Below are 18077 nucleotides of genomic sequence, written 5' to 3' on the forward strand. Positions count from 1 at the left end.
CCCTCCTTGTAAATCTCACATTTGATGATGGACCACAGGTTCTCAATGGGGTTCAGATCAGGTGAACAAGGAGGCCATGTCATTAGTTTTTCTTCTTTTATACCCTTTCTTGCCAGCCACGCTGTGGAGTACTTGGACGCGTGTGATGGAGCATTGTCCTGCATGAAAATCATGTTTTTCTTGAAGGATGCAGACTTCTTCCTGTACCACTGCTTGAAGAATGTGTCTTCCAGAAACTGGCAGTAGGACTGGGAGTTGAGCTTGACTCCATCCTCAACCCGAAAAGGCCCCACAAGCTCATCTTTGATGATACCAGCCCAAACCAGTACTCCACCTCCACCTTGCTGGCGTCTGAGTCGGACTGGAGCTCTCTGCCCTTTACCAATCCAGCCACGGGCCCATCCATCTGGCCCATCAAGACTCACTCTCATTTCATCAGTCCATAAAACCTTAGAAAAACCAGTCTTGAGATATTTCTTGGCCCAGTCTTGACGTTTCAGCTTGTGTGTCTTGTTCAGTGGTGGTCGTCTTTCAGCCTTTCTTACCTTGGCCATGTCTCTGAGTATTGCACACCTTGTGCTTTTGGGCACTCCAGTGATGTTGCAGCTCTGAAATATGGCCAAACTGGTGGCAAGTGGCATCTTGGCAGCTGCACGCTTGACTTTTCTCAGTTCATGGGCAGTTATTTTGCGCCTTGGTTTTTCCACACGCTTCTTGCGACCCTGTTGACTATTTTGAATGAAACGCTTGATTGTTTGATGATCACACTTCAGAAGCTTTGCGATTTTGAGACTGCTGCATCCCTCTGCAAGATATCTCACTATTTTTGACTTTTCTGAGCCTGTCAAGTCCTTCTTTTGACCCATTTTGCCAAAGGAAAGGACGTTGCCTAATAATTATGCACACCTGATATAGGGTGTTGATGTCATTAGACCACACCCCTTCTCATTACAGAGATGCACATCACCTAATATGCTTAATTGGTAGTAGGCTTTCAAGCCTATACAGCTTGGAGTAAGACAACATGCATGAAGAGGATGATGTGGACAAAATACTCATTTGCCTAATAATTCTGCACTCCCTGTATGAACCCTGAAATGTCCTCCTCAACCACCCTGAAACAGTGATTTTAACTAAAACGTTTAGGAATAAAGAATTGGCAAAGCCCCCTATACAAGCCCCCCTTAGAACAAACTTAACTCTTCATCTTGATGTTTCCAGCATCAATGAAACTAAATCCATTCTCTTCATCCCTGCCATGCTCTGGATTATTATTGTAAAGTCAACATGATAACATTGCCACGACCATGATGCCGAGCTTGGACTAGTATATTGCTCCAAGTGCCATTGTACCTGTTTGCAGCTTTGCAGAGCTACCAACATGGCTGTTTTAGGGCTCTCTATATTTTGTATTGGCAGAGGGCACAGAATGCATTTGGCAGCTGGTATTTTCTTGGAGTGCACTGAGGTTATCCAGTGTGAGAAGTGTGGAATAAGATGTAGCGCTGCCAGCCCAGTGGTGCACTGCATTCTTAATTTCTGGGTTTTGAAGCCAACTTTCTCAAGTAGGTGGACATTGCAAGTAACTTTCGTTCCAATATTATTTTGGTCCCTTTATCTTGCTGATAGTAAACCATTGTAAAAATTCAAAAAATCTTTTCGTTTTATTTTATTTATTTAACCAGGAGAAAGTAAGACTGAATAAATCTTTTTACTAGAGTTTCCTGGCCAAGAAAGATCAGTACAATTGCTCAAACTAGCAGCACAACGGTAATAATACCCAGGAAAAATATCTGCAACTGCATCCAAATCATTTCAAATCACATTTAACTTCATTCATGAGACCAGTTCCTTAAGTTTTATTTGTTGAATTGCTCTTTCCAGAAGGAAGAAGCTTCAAATTTAAATGCTTGTTCTATAAATTCAGAGCAAACCTTTTGAAAAAGCAGAAGAAATGAGTGAAGACAATAACTCCCCACACTGTTTTTAAATAATGTAAGTCAGTAAGTATGATGGGCACGAACCAAGAATAGCCTTACAGAAAAGACTATACCAGTGATTGAGTCTGACAATATCATCAGTTTTGTCAGCATTTAGAACAAATCTCTTTGTTGTTCTTATCTTTTTATGCAACATTTTTCTACCAGATGATGTGATTATGCAAACCGAAGATACTGAGCTTATTCTGACTGTAACCAAAGAATTATACAAAGCCAAAAAATAAATAAAGATGAAAAAAGTAATTAGCTTGTTTGCACTCTGCAGGAGCACCACTAACACACTGAACTTCACTATCATGATTTGACTAGATTTGGTAAGAATCTCTTAAACAAGAGGGTGAACATATCCTAAATAACAACCCACACACAAAAATATGAATACTTGTATTCAACAATAAAAAACACATAACTTAAGAGTTTATTAATGTCAAAAATACATTTATATACGTATAATATTCTGTTTAGCCAATGAACCCAAACTGAAAGCATCAACCTTTCTGGTGTTTTACTTACCAACTATGTATCTGAAAGGAGCAGGCACTTTCAATTTAGACTCTTCACTGGAGTAATGTAGTACATTATACAAGGCTGGTCCCCTGCTGGTTTTTACATTTTGTGCAGCAGTCTTTAGACTGTTGGAAAATAACCACAGAAACCCAAGAGCTTATGCGGACATTAACCTGTGATTTCGATTAATTATTCTCCACTTTCTTCTGCAAATCAACAGGTGTGCTGAGTTATGACAAAATAAAAGCATTTGGTCTCATGAGCAATTATAGAGCAATTAAAACTTCCTACTCTGTGCCCAATTTAGACTTAATGAAATGCAGCAAAAAAACATAAAAAAAACCCGTCATTTTAATACAGTCGATTTCTCTCTCTCTCTCTCTCTCTACATATATATATATATATATATATATATATATATATATATATATATATATATATATATATATATATTAGGGGTGCAACGATATTCGTATCGATATTGAACCGTTCGATACAGTGCTTTCGGTTCGGTACGCATATGTATCGAACAATACAACATTTGTAATTTATTTTATCAACTTTCCTTCTGACGATGCTGTCTGTGTTGAGCGCTCAGTGAATCTGCGTTCGACTACTCCGCCTAGGCTGCACTGTCGAGCGCAGATCCACTGAGCGCTCAACACAGACAGCATAGTCAGAAGGAAGAGCGCAGGGCAAGCTAGCAAGACAGAAGTTAAGCTCTCCTTGCAAGATGGACCTCCCCCACCCTCATTCAGATCTGGCGTTTGGAATTATTTTGGTTTTCATGTGACGTATGACCCTGAAGGTAAGCGAGTCATGGACTAAAGTAAAACAGTATGTTGGATGTGCCACGCAATGCTTAATTACATGGGTGGGAACTAGTGTGTTAGCGCAGTTAGCTCGTTAACGTGTTGGCCGTCTAGCTCGTTAACGGAGATTTGCCGTGTTGTGGCGTTAAGGTCATTTCAACGAGATTAACCTGAAAGCACTAGTGGGAACACAACGAATATGACTGCACATTTACGCCGACATCATCCTAGTGCAAAGACAAAAACAACAAGCATGCTACTAACTTTAGCCGAGTCATTTAGACAGCTGTTAGCACATGATTCTCCTTATGCTGCTGAGAATATAGCCCAGAAGAAGCGGATAGTATAGCTTTTATTTTGGAAAGAGACATTTCTCTGTAATAAACTCTCTTTTCCAAAGATGAGTGACTCCTCAATCAGATACAGGGCTCGCAAAATCGCTAGCCCGACGTCCTGGGGCTAGCGATTTTTTTCAGACGGGCTACCCTGCCCGTCGGGCTATTGTAGGAAGGAAAAATATATGTCAATGCTTTTGCATTCTTTCAGAAATGTAGCTGGGTAATTATGTCATTGGCATCGGTGAGCCACTGTCAATATGTGACATATTGAAATCGCGTTTGAATTTGCGCTTGTTTTTTTGCTTTCACTTTGCAATCGTGCGAACGGTGTATAGAGAGCGACAGCACTGATCTGTGAGTGATGATAATTTGTGCACCAATTCCTCTGACATCGTCTTATTAATCGTTAGCTTACTATGCAAACATGACAAGTGAAATCTCCCGCAGCTTAAACATGTGAGAGGTTGATCGCGCAGAGCATCGCTGAGCATTGTGTGAGTCCGTGTGTAAAAGCAGCAGTATATATATTTTAGTTCTGCTGAACCAAATAAGACAGGTCGGGGTGAAGAAGTGACAGCCAAAGAAAAGCTTACCGCAAAACGGAGAAGTTATAACAAATCAGACTATAAGGCAAAAAGAAAGTGCAGCTTTATGGTTTCATGGACAAAAGAATTTCTGTGGCTGCAATATGACGAGCTAAATAACCAGGGCTGCACATAAGTGGTCCGCAGGTGCGCATTCGCTGTCAAAATAAAAAACGCGCACAAGGGTTAGGGTTAAATTTAAAAACTGTACTTTTGAGTTAAAATATATATTTATAATTTTAATAAATGACAAATTAAAAAGGCATGAACATTTTTTTTGTATCGAAAAAATATCGAACCGTGACACCAAAGTATCGAACCGAACCGTGAATTTTGTGTATCGTTGCACCCCTAATATATATATATATATATATATATATATATATATATATATATATATATATATATATATATATATATATATATATATACACATATTCACTGAGCACAGTAATTGTGAATCACTGTGCTCAGTGAATACCTCAGGCAGTAGAAACCCAAGAAAGAGGAGGGAGACGAGGAACCATCATGGAAGGACAGGCCCCTGCACGGTATGTACCACCGGTAGATAGAGGAGGTGGCTGATATCCAGAAATCCTACCAGTGGCTGGACAAAGCTGGACTGAAAGACTGCACAGAGGCACTAATCATGGCAGCACAAGAACAAGCTCTGAGTACACGATCCATAGAGGCTGGGGTCTATCACACCAGGCAAGACCCCAGGTGCAGGCTGTGTAAAGATGCCCCAGAGACAATCCAGCACATAACAGCAGGGTGCAAGATGCTAGCAGGCAAGGCATACATGGAACGCCATAACCAAGTGGCCGGCATAGTGTACAGGAACATCTGTGCCGAGTATAACCTGGAAGTCCCGAGGTCAAAATGGGAGATGCTCCCAAGGGTGGTGGAGAAGGACCGAGCTAAGATCCTGTGGGACTTCCAGATACAGACGGACAAAATGGTGGTGGCTAACCAACCGGACATAGTGGTGGTAGACAAACAGAAGAAGACGGCCGTAGTGATCGATGTAGCGGTTCCGGATGAAAGCAATATCAGGAAGAAGGAACACGAGAAGCTGGAGAAATACCAAGGGCTCAGAGAAGAGCTCGAGAGGATGTGGAGGGTGAAGGTAACGGTGGTCCTCGTGGTAATCGGAGCACTAGGTGCGGTGACTCCCAAGCTAGGCGAGTGGCTCCAGCAGATCCCGGGAATAACATCGGAGATCTCTGTCCAGAAGAGCGCAGTCCTGGGAACAGCTAAGATACTGCGCAGGACCCTCAAGCTCCCAGGCCTCTGGTAGAGGGCCCGAGCTTGAAGGATAAACCGCCCGCAGGGGCGTGCTGGGTGTTTTTTATATATGGTTCCACTAAAGTTTTTTTCCAGACACTGCCACCCACCATCCATTCTCTTCTGTGTATTCTTATGAAGTCCGTGGACAGCAGAGTCTTTATCATACCTACAGTGCTCTGAAAAGTTTATTTAGTTTTTAAGAAACATTTGAGCTGCTGTATTCACATTTTCACAAATTCATCTCATAGTTATGTGTTAAATGAGATTTGCTGCAACAGTAGCACAGTGTGCTTTCCAGACTCCTTGAACTTACAGTATGTCAGGTTTCAGTTCATAACTTTTTTACTCAGTCAGAAACTATACTGCTAATATATATTATAATATTAATGCTTTTTAATCAAATTAAAATTCAGTTGTGGCTGTGAGCTGCTCCTCATTTCTCTGCATGTTGCTTGGGAAATAGGAAATGGGTACATTTGTTTAACATGTTTAAATTTGACATGCAGTTAGTGGGGATAGGTTAACTGGAAACACTAAATTGAACATAGGTGTGAATGCGGGAGTGAATGTGAGTCTGATTGGTTGTCTGTGTTAGCCTTGCGACAGACTGTCGACCTGTCCAGGGTGTACCCTGCTACTCGTCCTAAGACAGCTGGGATAAGCTCCAGCGCACCCTGCGACCCTGAAAAGGACAAGTGGAAGCAAATGGATGAATGGATGTTTCAATTTGTTGAAATGTGCAAATATGCATTAAAATAGAGAGTATAAGGTAAAAAACTGAATTTCTACAATTCTCACAAGTTGATATATTTAGTTTGACCACCTTTATTCTTAAACACAGCCTGAACTCTCCTAGGAAAGCTCTCGTAATTTCTATAAATAGTCTTTAGAAATAATTCAATTCAATTCAATTTTATTTATATAGTGCCAAATCACAACAGCAGTCGCCTCAAGGCGCTTTATATTGTACAGTAGATCGTACAATAATAGAAAAACCCAACAATCATATGACCCCCTATGAGCAAGCACTTTGGCGACAGTGGGAAGGAAAAACTCCCTTTTAACAGGAAGAAACCTCTGGCAGAACCAGGCTCAGGGAGGGGCGGGGCCATCTGCTACAACCGGTTGGGGTGAGAGAAGGAAGACAGGATGAAAGACATGCTGTTGAAGAGAGACAGAGATTAATAACAGATATGATTCAATGCAGAGAGGTCTATTAACACATAGTGAAGGAAAAACTCAATGCATCATGGGAATCCCCGGCAGCCTACGTCTATTGCAGCATAACTAAGGGAGGATTCAGGGTCACCTGGTCCAGCCCTAACTATATGCTTTAGCAAAAAGGAAAGTTTTAAGCCTAATCTTAAAAGTAGAGATAGTGTCTGTCTCCCGAATCCAAACTGGAAGCTGGTTCCACAGAAGAGGGGCCTGAAAACTGAAGGCTCTCCCTCCCATTCTACTTTTAAATACTCTAGGAACAACAAGTAGGCCTGCAGAGCGAGAGCGAAGTGCTCTAATAGGGTGATATGGTACTACAAGGTCATTAAGATAAGATGGGGCCTGATTATTTAAGACCTTGTATGTGAGGAGCAGGATTTTGAATTCAATCCTGGATTTAACAGGAAGCCAATGAAGGGAAGCCAATACAGGAGAAATATGCTCTCTCTTTCTAGTCCCTGTCAGTACTCTTGCTGCAGCATTTTGGATTAACTGAAGGCTTTTCAGTGAGTTGTTTGGACATCCTGATAATAATGAATTGCAGTAGTCCAGCCTGGAAGTAATAAATGCATGAACTAGTTTTTCAGCGTCACTCTGAGACAGGATATTTCTAACTTTAGAGATGTTGCGCAAATGGAAGAAAGCAGTCTTACATATTTGTTTAATATGTGCGTTGAAGGACATGTCCTGGTCAAAAATGACTCCAAGGTTCCTCACAGCGTTACTGGAGGCCAAGGTAATGCCATCCAGAGTAAGAATCTGGTTAGATACCATATTTCTAAGATTTTCAGGGCCGAGTACAATAACCTCAGTTTGATCTGAATCAAGAAGCAGAAAGTTAGTGGCCATCCAGGTCTTTATGTCTTTAAGACATTCCTGCAGTTTAACTAATTGGTGTGTGTTATCTGGCTTCATGGACAGATAGAGCTGGGTGTCATCTGCATAGCAGTGAAAATGTATGCTATGTCTTCTAATGATACTGCCTAAAGGAAGCATGTATAATGTAAACAGAATTGGTCCTAGCACTGAACCCTGTGGAACACCATAATTGACCTTAGTGTGTGGAGGACTCTCCATTTACATGCAAAAATTGGAGTCTATTAGATATGATACAAACCACTGCAGTGCAGTACCTGTAATACCTACAGCATGTTCTAATCGCTCTAATAGGATATTATGGTCAACAGTATCGAATGCTGCACTAAGGTCTAGCAGGACAAGCACAGAGATGAGTCCACTGTCAGAGGCCATAAGAAGATCATTTGTAACCTTCACTAAAGCTGTTTCTGTGGTGTGATGAGCTCTGAAACCTGACTGAAACTCTTCCAATAAGCCATTCCTCTGCAGATGATCTGTTAGCTGTTTGACAACTACTCTTTCAAGGATTTTTGATATGAAAGGAAGGTTGGAGATTAGCCTATAATTAGCTAAGACTGCTGGGTCTAGAGATGGCTTTTTGAGTAAAGGTTTAACTACAGCCAGCTTGAAGGCCTGTGGTACATAGCCGATTATTAGAGATGAGTTGATCATATTAAGATTGAAGCATTAATTAATGGCAGGACTTCTTTGAGCAGTTTTGTAGGAATGGGGTCTAAAAGACACGTTGATGGTTTGGAGGAAGTAATTATTGAAGTTAACTCAGAAAGATCAATTGGAGAAAAAGAGTCCAAATGAATATCAATGGTACTAAAAGTAGTTGTAGATAATATTACATCTGTGGGATGATTATTGGCAATTTTTTCTCTAATGATTAAAATTTTATTTGTGAAGAAGTTCATGAAGTCATTACTGGTTAACGTTAAAGGGATGGCTGGCTCAATAAAGCTCTGACTTTTTGTCAGCCTGGCTACAGTGCTGAAGAGAAACCTAGGGTTGTCTTATTTTCTTCAATCAGTGATGAGTAGTAAGAATTTCTGGCTTTGCGGAGGGCTTTCTTATAAAGCAACAAACTATTTCTCGAGGCTAAATGATGATCTTCTAAATTTGTGACACGCCATTTCCTCTCCAGCTTACGAGTTATCTGCTTTAGGCTACGTGTTTGAGACTGATAGTGTTCCAATATGTCTCTCTCTGTTTATGTATGTTGTTTCTACACTGGCAATGTGTTCGGGATGACTACAGTGGTGTGCAGTGACTTTTACAAAGACGAAAGCAGAAATGATGCCACCCCCCAAACATACACAAAAAAACAAACAAAAACATATTCCTACATTTACCAATATAACAAAATATCAATTTTAAAGAATTGTTAAAATATCATCACTTCTATAGTTAAATAAATATCTACAATATTACCAGAAATTGTTTATTATTAGCTGAAAATGAGCAAGGGCATTTTTTCCAAGCAATAAAACATGATGAAATCACCTCACCACCAGTGTTGGTCAAGTTACTTGAAAAAAGTAATCAGTAACTAATTACCGATTACTCCCCCAAAAAAGTAATCCCGTTACTTTACTGATTACTTATTTTCAAAAGTAATTAATTACTTAGTTACTTAGTTACTTTTTAAAAACACGATTTACAACCTGAATAGGGGATAAAGCGATAGATCTTTCAGCCCAATTCTACTTTTTCTGCATAATCCATCATACAAAATGTAATCAAATGGAAACGTCTCTTTTTTTAACTTGTTTTTATTAGTTTTAACTTTATGCATCAAGCAAAAATTTAATTATATGCAACATTCTCTGACTGGAAGAAATTTGTTTAACATTTAAACTTATTTTCTGCACATTCCAGCACATAAAATATTTTTTTGTGTGTTTACACTCACTCTTTCAAATAGATGCAAGTAAAACACAGCAGAAAATAAATAACATCAAAGACTAGCGGTCCTGTTGCTCTATTTTCGCCTGTAAAGCAGGAGTAGTGATGGTAAATTTGATTCCTTTTAGTGAATCGAGTTTGAATGAGTCACTCACCAAAATGAATCGGGGGTTTTGAGTCATTTGAGTCACTGAGTCAGTTGCTAGGAGAGTGCAAAAAATGTAAATTTTCATGCAAACTTAATTTGTTTGTCTTTTCATGTAAACCCTATTGCTAAGATGAGTGATTGAAAAAGAAAAACAACTCTTTTATAGAGCAAAAAAGAGCAAAAAATAAAGATTTGTAAAGGGAACATTTATTTTTATTTCAATAGAATATCAATGAAATTTCTGACAGATAGAAAATGAAATGTGAATCAACAAAATCAAAATAAAAAATATAAATAAAAATAAATAAAATTCACAGATTACTGTGTTCAAAAGTACTAGTCCACTTCAAAATTAATTGTCCCTTACAGATTGGCATTGAGGAAAATAAGCTCCCGAACTTTTCCAGGGCTGAGACGGTTCCTTCTGTCTGTAATTATTTGTCCTGCCTTTGAAAAGATCCGCTCTGATGGAACGGAAGTTGCCACTATGCAGAGTCTCGTCTTCATAATATCGCATGTTTTTTTGAAGACAGTGGCACGGGACTTCCACCACTCCAGGGGGTCAGATGTTCGGGGTAGGAGTGGCTCTGACAGGAATCCTTTAATCTCCAGCATTGCCTCTGTGAAGGGGTTTTGGACTCCTGGCCTCAGTGATGCAACCCGCTCCTCAAAATCGGCCCAAATCACAGGCACTGTCTCAGTGGAAGCACTGGCCTGTGGGACACCCTCTCCTTCCTCTGTGCTGGGTGTTGCCAGTGGCAGTGGTCTTAAGGACCTTGATGCAGCTCCCACAACTCTAGTTACAGCATCTTCTGCATGTCTATCATGTAAAAATGCTGCTTCTTGAACCTGGGATCCAAAAGTGTAGCATCTGCAAGCAGGCTCACTTGTTCGATCCCCCCCAGCCGTTTGACAATTTCTGCCATGAGGATGTCTACCATGTTGCGGATTGGCTGATAGATGGAAGGACTTCTCTGTCTGTGTGCAGTAACCCTCTGCAGCCCTCTTGCCATTAAAATGGCTTTTGATCCAGTAACAAACCTGTTGAGGAGAAATAAAGGAAAGACTATAGTTCCATGCGTTTTAATGCAGTTACAGCCCCTGCAGTGCAGTGCATTAAGCATACATTGTCATATAAAACCATTTTACAGTTTACATTTAATTATAAGCTGTTGTAAGAAACATCTTAAATGCTATTATCTGGGAAAGAATTGAAAAATGTGTTTAGGCAAATGTAATGACACAACATGAAATATATACATGTATTATGACACTATTTTAACATACCTTTCGGCACTCAGTTCCACAGTAGGGCTGCCACGATTAGTCGACTAGTCACGATTATGTCGACTATTAAAATCGTCGACGACTAATTTAATAGTCGACGCATCGTTTGAAGCTTTGTAAGATCACAAAGGACGCAGGAATGAGTAGTAGGATTTAAGAGTGTAATACCGGACTGAAACAGAAGATGGCAGCACTGCATGTACAAGGATGCCAGCTGCCATTAAACCCCGAAGAAGAAGAAGCTGTGTCCCAGAATTCATAGCGCAGCCCAGCGCAGTTGTCAACAATGGCGGCAGCTAGTTAGTTTTAACTTTACTCTTATTATTCTTTCTGGGTCACAAAATAAACCTTTAACATATTTTCAGGCGAGAATGTAGCTGTGTAAACCTCAAATATCTGCTCAGTTTATCAAGACACCACGTATTTTCAAAAGCGATCCGACGTTTTCGGAGACGTCTGTTACCCACTAGCTCGTTAGCTAGGCGGGGGCAAGGCTAACTAGAGCCGTGAGAACACCGGACTCCCGGCAAATCGTTTTCAAACCCACCGCCGTCTTTCGCTAGTCAGGTTAAACATATATATAAGTCACTTAGATAACTTAAAAATGTTATTGTTTGGCTTTCTTTAGTATTTTATTTGTTCCTGAGTAAATCGGTTTGGCTGAGATTAAAGTTATAGTTTTTGCACAGCTAAAACTGTCAAGCAGACAGCTGATTATCAGAAGCTGGAGAATATACTCCGGTGTCCTGTTATATTTTAGAAAGCAAGGAGTTTATTAAACTTCACCGAAACAATCTGCAAATTTCATTAAAAATTAATAAACTACCATCTTGTCTTTATTTTTAGTTAGCACAAACACTTCAAGCTGTAAGCTAATGATAGTTATATAAGACCAGATGCTGCTGGTGCAATAAGCTGTACGCTGTACCTCCAATGGATGATGATCTGATTAGTCGACTAATCGCAAAAATAATCGGTGACTAGTCGACTATCAAAATAATCGTTTGTGGCAGCCCTATTCCACAGTCACTTCCTCAAAAGGCTGCAGGACCTCACAGGTTTCCTTGACCATTTCCCACTCTTCAAGTGACAGGGTTTGCAGCTGTGGATTTACCAAGGTCAGGGTGGAAATGAGGGGATCCTTCACTTCTGCAATCCACTTCAGCATGTAATAAGTGGAATTCCACCTGGTTGGCACATCTTGCTTCAGTCGTAGTTGGGGTTGTCCCATCTGCTGCTGTGTCTCTCTCAGTTTAGCAGAAGCCACTGTGCTGCGGCGTGTATATTCAGTTATTGCTTTTACCTTTCTAATAATTTCTTGAATTTGAGACTGCTGCATTCCCTTTCTGACAATTAAATTCAAAATGTGTGCAAAAAATTTAGATGGTTCCAGTGCAGAATGTCACCCACAGCCTTCTTGACATTGGCTGCACTATCACTTACACATGCAACTATCTTTTCCATAATGGCCCATTCAGTTGCAATCCTTTCCAGCTCTCTAGCCAGGTTTTCAGATGTATGGTTGTCTTTTAATTCAAAACAGTCCAACAAGTTTGACTGCAGCTTAAACTCGGTCACATAGTGGCATGTAACAGACATGTAACTTGTTGATGTGCTGGAGGTCCAGCAGTCAGTTGTTAAGCACACAGCAGGTTCTGTCTTGATTTTTTCCTGAACATCAGCTCTTATCTTCTGAAACAAATCGGGCATCAGCTGTCTGGATACTGTACTTCTACTGGGAAGAACATATGAAGGATCAAGTGCCTTGGTGAATTCCCTAAATCCTCTGTCATCAACGAAAGAAAATAGCTGAAAATCTTGGGCAATCATTTTAACCAGAGCCTGGTCAACCTTGCTCTGCTGAAGTGGTATCATGGGCCTTGACACAAATGCTCCCATGTAAGACTGCCTCTGTCTTCTTTTTGCTGATTGTTGTCCTTGCCCTGCTGTGTGTGTGCTTGTATTTTCTTGCTGAGTACTTGTTGATGTGCTGCTGGAATAAACAGGTAATGTGACCGCTGTTGATAATGCTGCTGTTGAAGATTGTTTCTCCTGCTGCTGGCCGCTAGGTTGTCCAATGCTAGTAGCTGGGTTTTGACTGTGCTGTTGTTGTAGCATAACTGTGGGGTGCTTGCTACTGAGATGTCTTCTCATATTTGATGTACTTCCCCCTCGAAAAGTCAAAACTGTCTTGCAAATGTTGCATTGTGCGTGTGTTGCACTTTTCATTTGAAAATGCATCCAAATATCGCTTCTTCGACGACTATCCATTTTTCCTCGTATCATTAACTCGCAAACAACACCGTAGTACCGCCACCTTGCCCCATACACGTGGAAAGAAAACACAAACACCTTTAGAATTTTCTGTTTTTTTATTATTAGTATTTTCCTCAAATGTGTCACATATATATTTTCTTATCTAAATAATTTAGTGAAATAGCGAATTTCTAATTATTTAACTTACATTATTGCAGCAGCAGAATGCGAGTCTGAGCATTTTTATTTTTTTAATAGTGGTGGAACTGAGTTCATATATGTTTTCCTTAAGTCTGCTTATGATCTTTTCAAAAAAACAAAGTGTAGACTGAATGTTATACTGCGTCAGTCAGACTATCGGACTTCGTCTTCGGTGAAGGAGCTACTCTTCCAAGGTAACACGCTCTGAGTTTCAACAGCTGATAACCGAGAGGGAGGGGTGAGTGTGTCTTATGAAGCATGAGGGTCCACTGAACCAGGGGGCGCTAATGTACCTTAACGTTGGTTGCTAACCAAGAAGAAGAAGAAGCTGCGAATCGGGAGGGAGGGGGTGAGTGAGTGACTAATTCCTCTATGCTACGGTTCAGCGCAGGAAGGGAGGGGGTGAGTGAGTCAGTGATTCATTCAACTCGTTCGAGCTATGAGCCAGGAGGGAGGGGGTGAGTGAGTCAGTGATTCGTTCAACTCGTTTGAGCTGTGAGCCAGGAGGGAGGGGGTGAGTCCTGAGTGATTCGCTTACTCTACGATTCAGCACAGCAAGGAATGGGGTTAGTGAGTCCTGAGTGATTCGCTTATGCTACGATTCAGCACAGCAAGGGAGGGGGTTAGTGAGTCCTGAGTGATTCGCTTATGCTACGATTCAGCACAGGAATGGAGGGGGTGAGTAACTCAAATGTGCTGTTAGCATGTTAGCTGAGCGATGCTACAGTGAACCAAGAAGCTATTTTCTTGATGTGAGGTTTCTACTCAAGGTTTTTTCTTCCAGTTCAGAGCAGAAATGCTTTTGTTAAGAAACTGGCTGTTGTTTTCCCCCCCCCACAATTTTAATTATAAGCTAGATATATTTCTACTAATGGAATTAGCTTGCTAACAGCAACAGGGATGAGTCAGTGAGTCAGTTGGGCTTGTGAATCATGATTCACAAGTCAGTAAAGTGATTCTCGAGTATTGAACGATTCGTTCACGAATCGAACATCACTAAGCAGGAGTAGGGTAGGCGGAGGTGTGCTCTGGTGCAGGTGTGCTGCAGCGGTCAGTTGAAGAATCCGTGAGTTTCTCTGTGAGTTTCCCATTACGTGGTAGCGCACTCCCGGTGCTTGCTTGGAAGTTTAGTGGGGTTTTTTCACTTTAAAAAGAAGTTTTCTTCCCACGCACAACGGGCACTAATGTTTTTGTCACTTTTTATGGAATCAAACTCAAAGTAAGGTTAGTACTTCCACGCTTTAAACGCTGCACGCTCATACTCTCTCCCGCACTCGATATATGATGCACTGTTGATCTGCACATAGCTGTTGTCACGAACGTCGCACTCGCTTACGTCACTGTCATGAGACATTCTCGCAAAAAAATCACGGTTTTAGTAACGCAGCGTTCCTACGGGAAAGTAACGGTAATCTAATTACCGTTTTTGCAATAGTAATCCCTTACTTTACTCATTACCTGACAAAAGTAATCAGATTACAGTAAGGCATTACAAGTAACGCGTTACTGCCCATCTCTGCTGACCACACATAACATTGTAAATTTATTCTAAATGAAATGTATTGTTAGAACTAAAAATAATTATTCTGCTGAAAAAATGTTCTCCGTCAGCAATAAATCAATTAATATTAAGGTTGAGCTCATTTCACATACTTGATTTCTGTTTAATGTCAAGGATCATATTTTAAAAAGCATATATTTGCAGTGCAGTGGTTTTCCCGAGAGGATCATATATATATATATTAGGGGTGCAACGATATTCGTATCGATATTGAACCGTTCGATACAGTGCTTTCGGTTCGGTGCGCATATGTATCGAACAATACAAAATTTGTAATTTATTTTATCAACTTTCCTTCTGACGATGCTGTCTGTGTTGAGCGCTCAGTGAATCTGCGTTCGACTACTCCGCCTAGGCTGCACTGTCGAGCGCAGATCCACTGAGCGCTCAACACAGACAGCATCGTCAGAAGGAAGAGCGCAGTGAAGCTAGCGAGACAGAAGTTAAGCTCTCTTTGCAACATGGCAAATTGAACCTCCCCCACCCTCATTCAGATCTGGCGTTTGGAATTATTTTGGTTTTCATGTGACGTATGACCCTGAAGGTAAGCGCGTCATGGACTAAAGCAGGGGTGTCAAACTCAAATACACAGTGGGCCAAAATTCAAAACTGGAACAAAGTCGCGGGCTAACGCTAATATTTATTGAAAAAAAAATCTTCCTCTAGATATAAGAATGAATCTTTTCTTATGGACTCAAACAAGTTTTGCTGAAAAACTGAATATGGAACAAGCAAAGCTTAATACTAAACAATATATATATTAACTGTATAATGTCTATCTCATCCAAATTTTCAACACGTCCAGCAGGACGCTACTCTATTTTCTTAAATGCATGTAAAAAAAAACGATCTGATCAGCTTTCACTGTAGCTTACACCTACCAGACACAAATGTACCCACCTTCCTCTTCTGAAATAAGACCACCATGACTCGATGCGCTGATTCCCAGTAGATGATCCGTAACTGTGGCTTGACGATCCAGCATAATAGTCCGTGTGCGCGTGACGGAGGGTACACTGTATTGCTGCCATAGTCCCATTCTCAGTCCCGAAGTCTGTTCGTAATCTCATTGGTATCACACCAAGACTCTTTACACAGTTTATATAATTGTGAGCTATAACAGCCGGGTTGTTGTTTGTTGCTCCACACACAAGCCACATCAGTCTTCTTGAAAAGCCATCTATACATCCTGACAGGGCCAAGCCAAAGGGTTTCAGTTTATCATAGCCATCTACATACCATATCTAATTGGGCCCTATGGAGTGATACGTGCGTCTTGTGAACCTCCTTCGAGTTCTCAAAGCGATTCCTTGAGGATTTAGTTGTCTCAACAGCCTCATAACTACATCACGCTTGACACGCAGCTTGTGTTTTTGTTTGAGAACTTGCCACATGGTCCGATATCCAAACAATTGTCCTGGTCCTCGAAGCTCGGACAAAATGGCACGCCTCACCTCAGGAAGTGGAGAATAGTTGCCTCGTCTGTACAGTCCAGATTCTTTTAAATGTGTTTTCAGTGTACGCATACTAATTGCAATGTCATGATTACACTTGAGCATATCCAGTATCACCTCGTATGTATGTCCTGAATCAAAATATTCTCGAATAACGACAGCTATGTTTGGGTCACCGCTAATGTTCATGTTTGAAAAAATGCGCTACAGGCAGAGTAACTTCCGGTTCCAAAGATGAACAGCGCGGACGTCCAATCAGTGATGTCTCCTGTTGCCGACTGGTACCTACCCTTTCAGGTTTTCTTAATGTAATTGTGCTTCTCAATTTGTTTTTGTGATTCTTCTTTTGTTTTTGTGCTTCTTAATTTGATTTTGTGATTCTCAATTTTGTTTTTGTGCTTCTCAGTTTTGTTTTTGTGCTTCTCAATTTTGTTTTTGTGCTTCTTAATTTGTTTTTGTGATTCTCAGTTTTGTTTTTGTGCTTCTCAATTTTGTTTTTGTGCTTCTTAATTTGTTTTTGTGCTTCTCAATTTTGTTTTTTGTGCTTCTCAATTTTGTTTTGTGATTCTCCATTTGTTTTTGTGTTTCTCAATTTTGTTGTTGTGTTTAGCAATTTGTTGGTGTGATTTGCACTTCAGGGCCACTGTATATATATATATATATATTAGGGGTGCAACGATATTCGTATCGATATTGAACCGTTCGATACAGTGCTTTCGATTCGGTACGCATATGTATCGAACAATACAACATTTGTAATTTATTTTATCAATTTTCCTTCTGACGATGCTGTCTGTGTTGAGTGCTCAGTGAATCTGTGTTCGACTACTCCGCCTAGGCTGCACTGTCGAGCGCAGATCCACTGAGCGCTCAACACAGACAGCATAGTCAGAAGGAAGAGCGCAGGGCAAGCTAGCGAGACAGAAGTTAAGCTCTCCTTGCAACAAGCAAATTGAACCTCATTCCTCATTCAGATCTGGCGTTTGGAATTATTTTGGTTTTCATGTGACGTATGACCCTGAAGGTAAGCGAGTCATGGACTAAAGTAAAACAGTATGTTGGATGTGCCACGCAATGCTTAATTACATGGGTGGGAACTAGTGTGTTAGCGCAGTTAGCTCGTTAACGTGTTGGCCGTCTAGCCCCATGCACGGGGCGATCGGCGTAGCTCGTTAACGGAGATTTGCCGTGTTGTGGCGTTAAGGTCATTTCAACGAGATTAACCTGAAAGCACTAGTGGGAACACTAGTCAGAGCCAGAAGATAGAAGGTGGAGGAAGAGGGTGCTGGTCCATACTGTCAGAGATAACACAGCCAAGAATGATGGAGCCAAATGGGAGGAGAAGGGAAAAGGCCAAATTATCTGATACACCAGAGGCTTTGAAGCAGTAGGGAATAAACAAGATACTCTACCATGCTGGTAGAGTTCGCTTTGATGATTCAAATTTTCCATGTTCAGTGTTTTTTCTTCTTTTAGTTTAACACTCAGCATGGCAGAGAGCCAAAACTGCTAATTAATCTCTGCTTTTAATGTTGAAAAAATAAAAATAAGAACATGCTTCTCAATATTTCATGTTATGGTAAAAAACAATTCAAAGATTTATATAATTTTCATGTTACTAAAATCTTCTTCTCTCTTTAGGTTCTCCACAG

The 18077-nt window shown here is 40.6% G+C and overlaps 1 protein-coding gene across 1 annotated transcript; it reads left to right on the forward strand.

Moving 5' to 3' along the window:
* The first annotated feature begins 3016 nt into the window (after positions 1-3016).
* Positions 3017-5570, forward strand: LOC308405269 (uncharacterized protein). Its single transcript, XM_080895775.1, has 2 exons — positions 3017-3315; positions 5185-5570. The coding sequence occupies exons 1-2, from the start codon at positions 3304-3306 to the stop codon at positions 5539-5541; spliced, it is 369 nt and encodes a 122-aa protein (XP_080751901.1). The 5' UTR covers positions 3017-3303; the 3' UTR covers positions 5542-5570.
* Positions 5571-18077: the final 12507 nt, after the last annotated feature.

The sequence above is a fragment of the Rhamphochromis sp. 'chilingali' genome (assembly GCF_963969265.1).
Source record: "Rhamphochromis sp. 'chilingali' genome assembly, chromosome: 11".
Taxonomy (NCBI): domain Eukaryota; kingdom Metazoa; phylum Chordata; class Actinopteri; order Cichliformes; family Cichlidae; genus Rhamphochromis; species Rhamphochromis sp. 'chilingali'.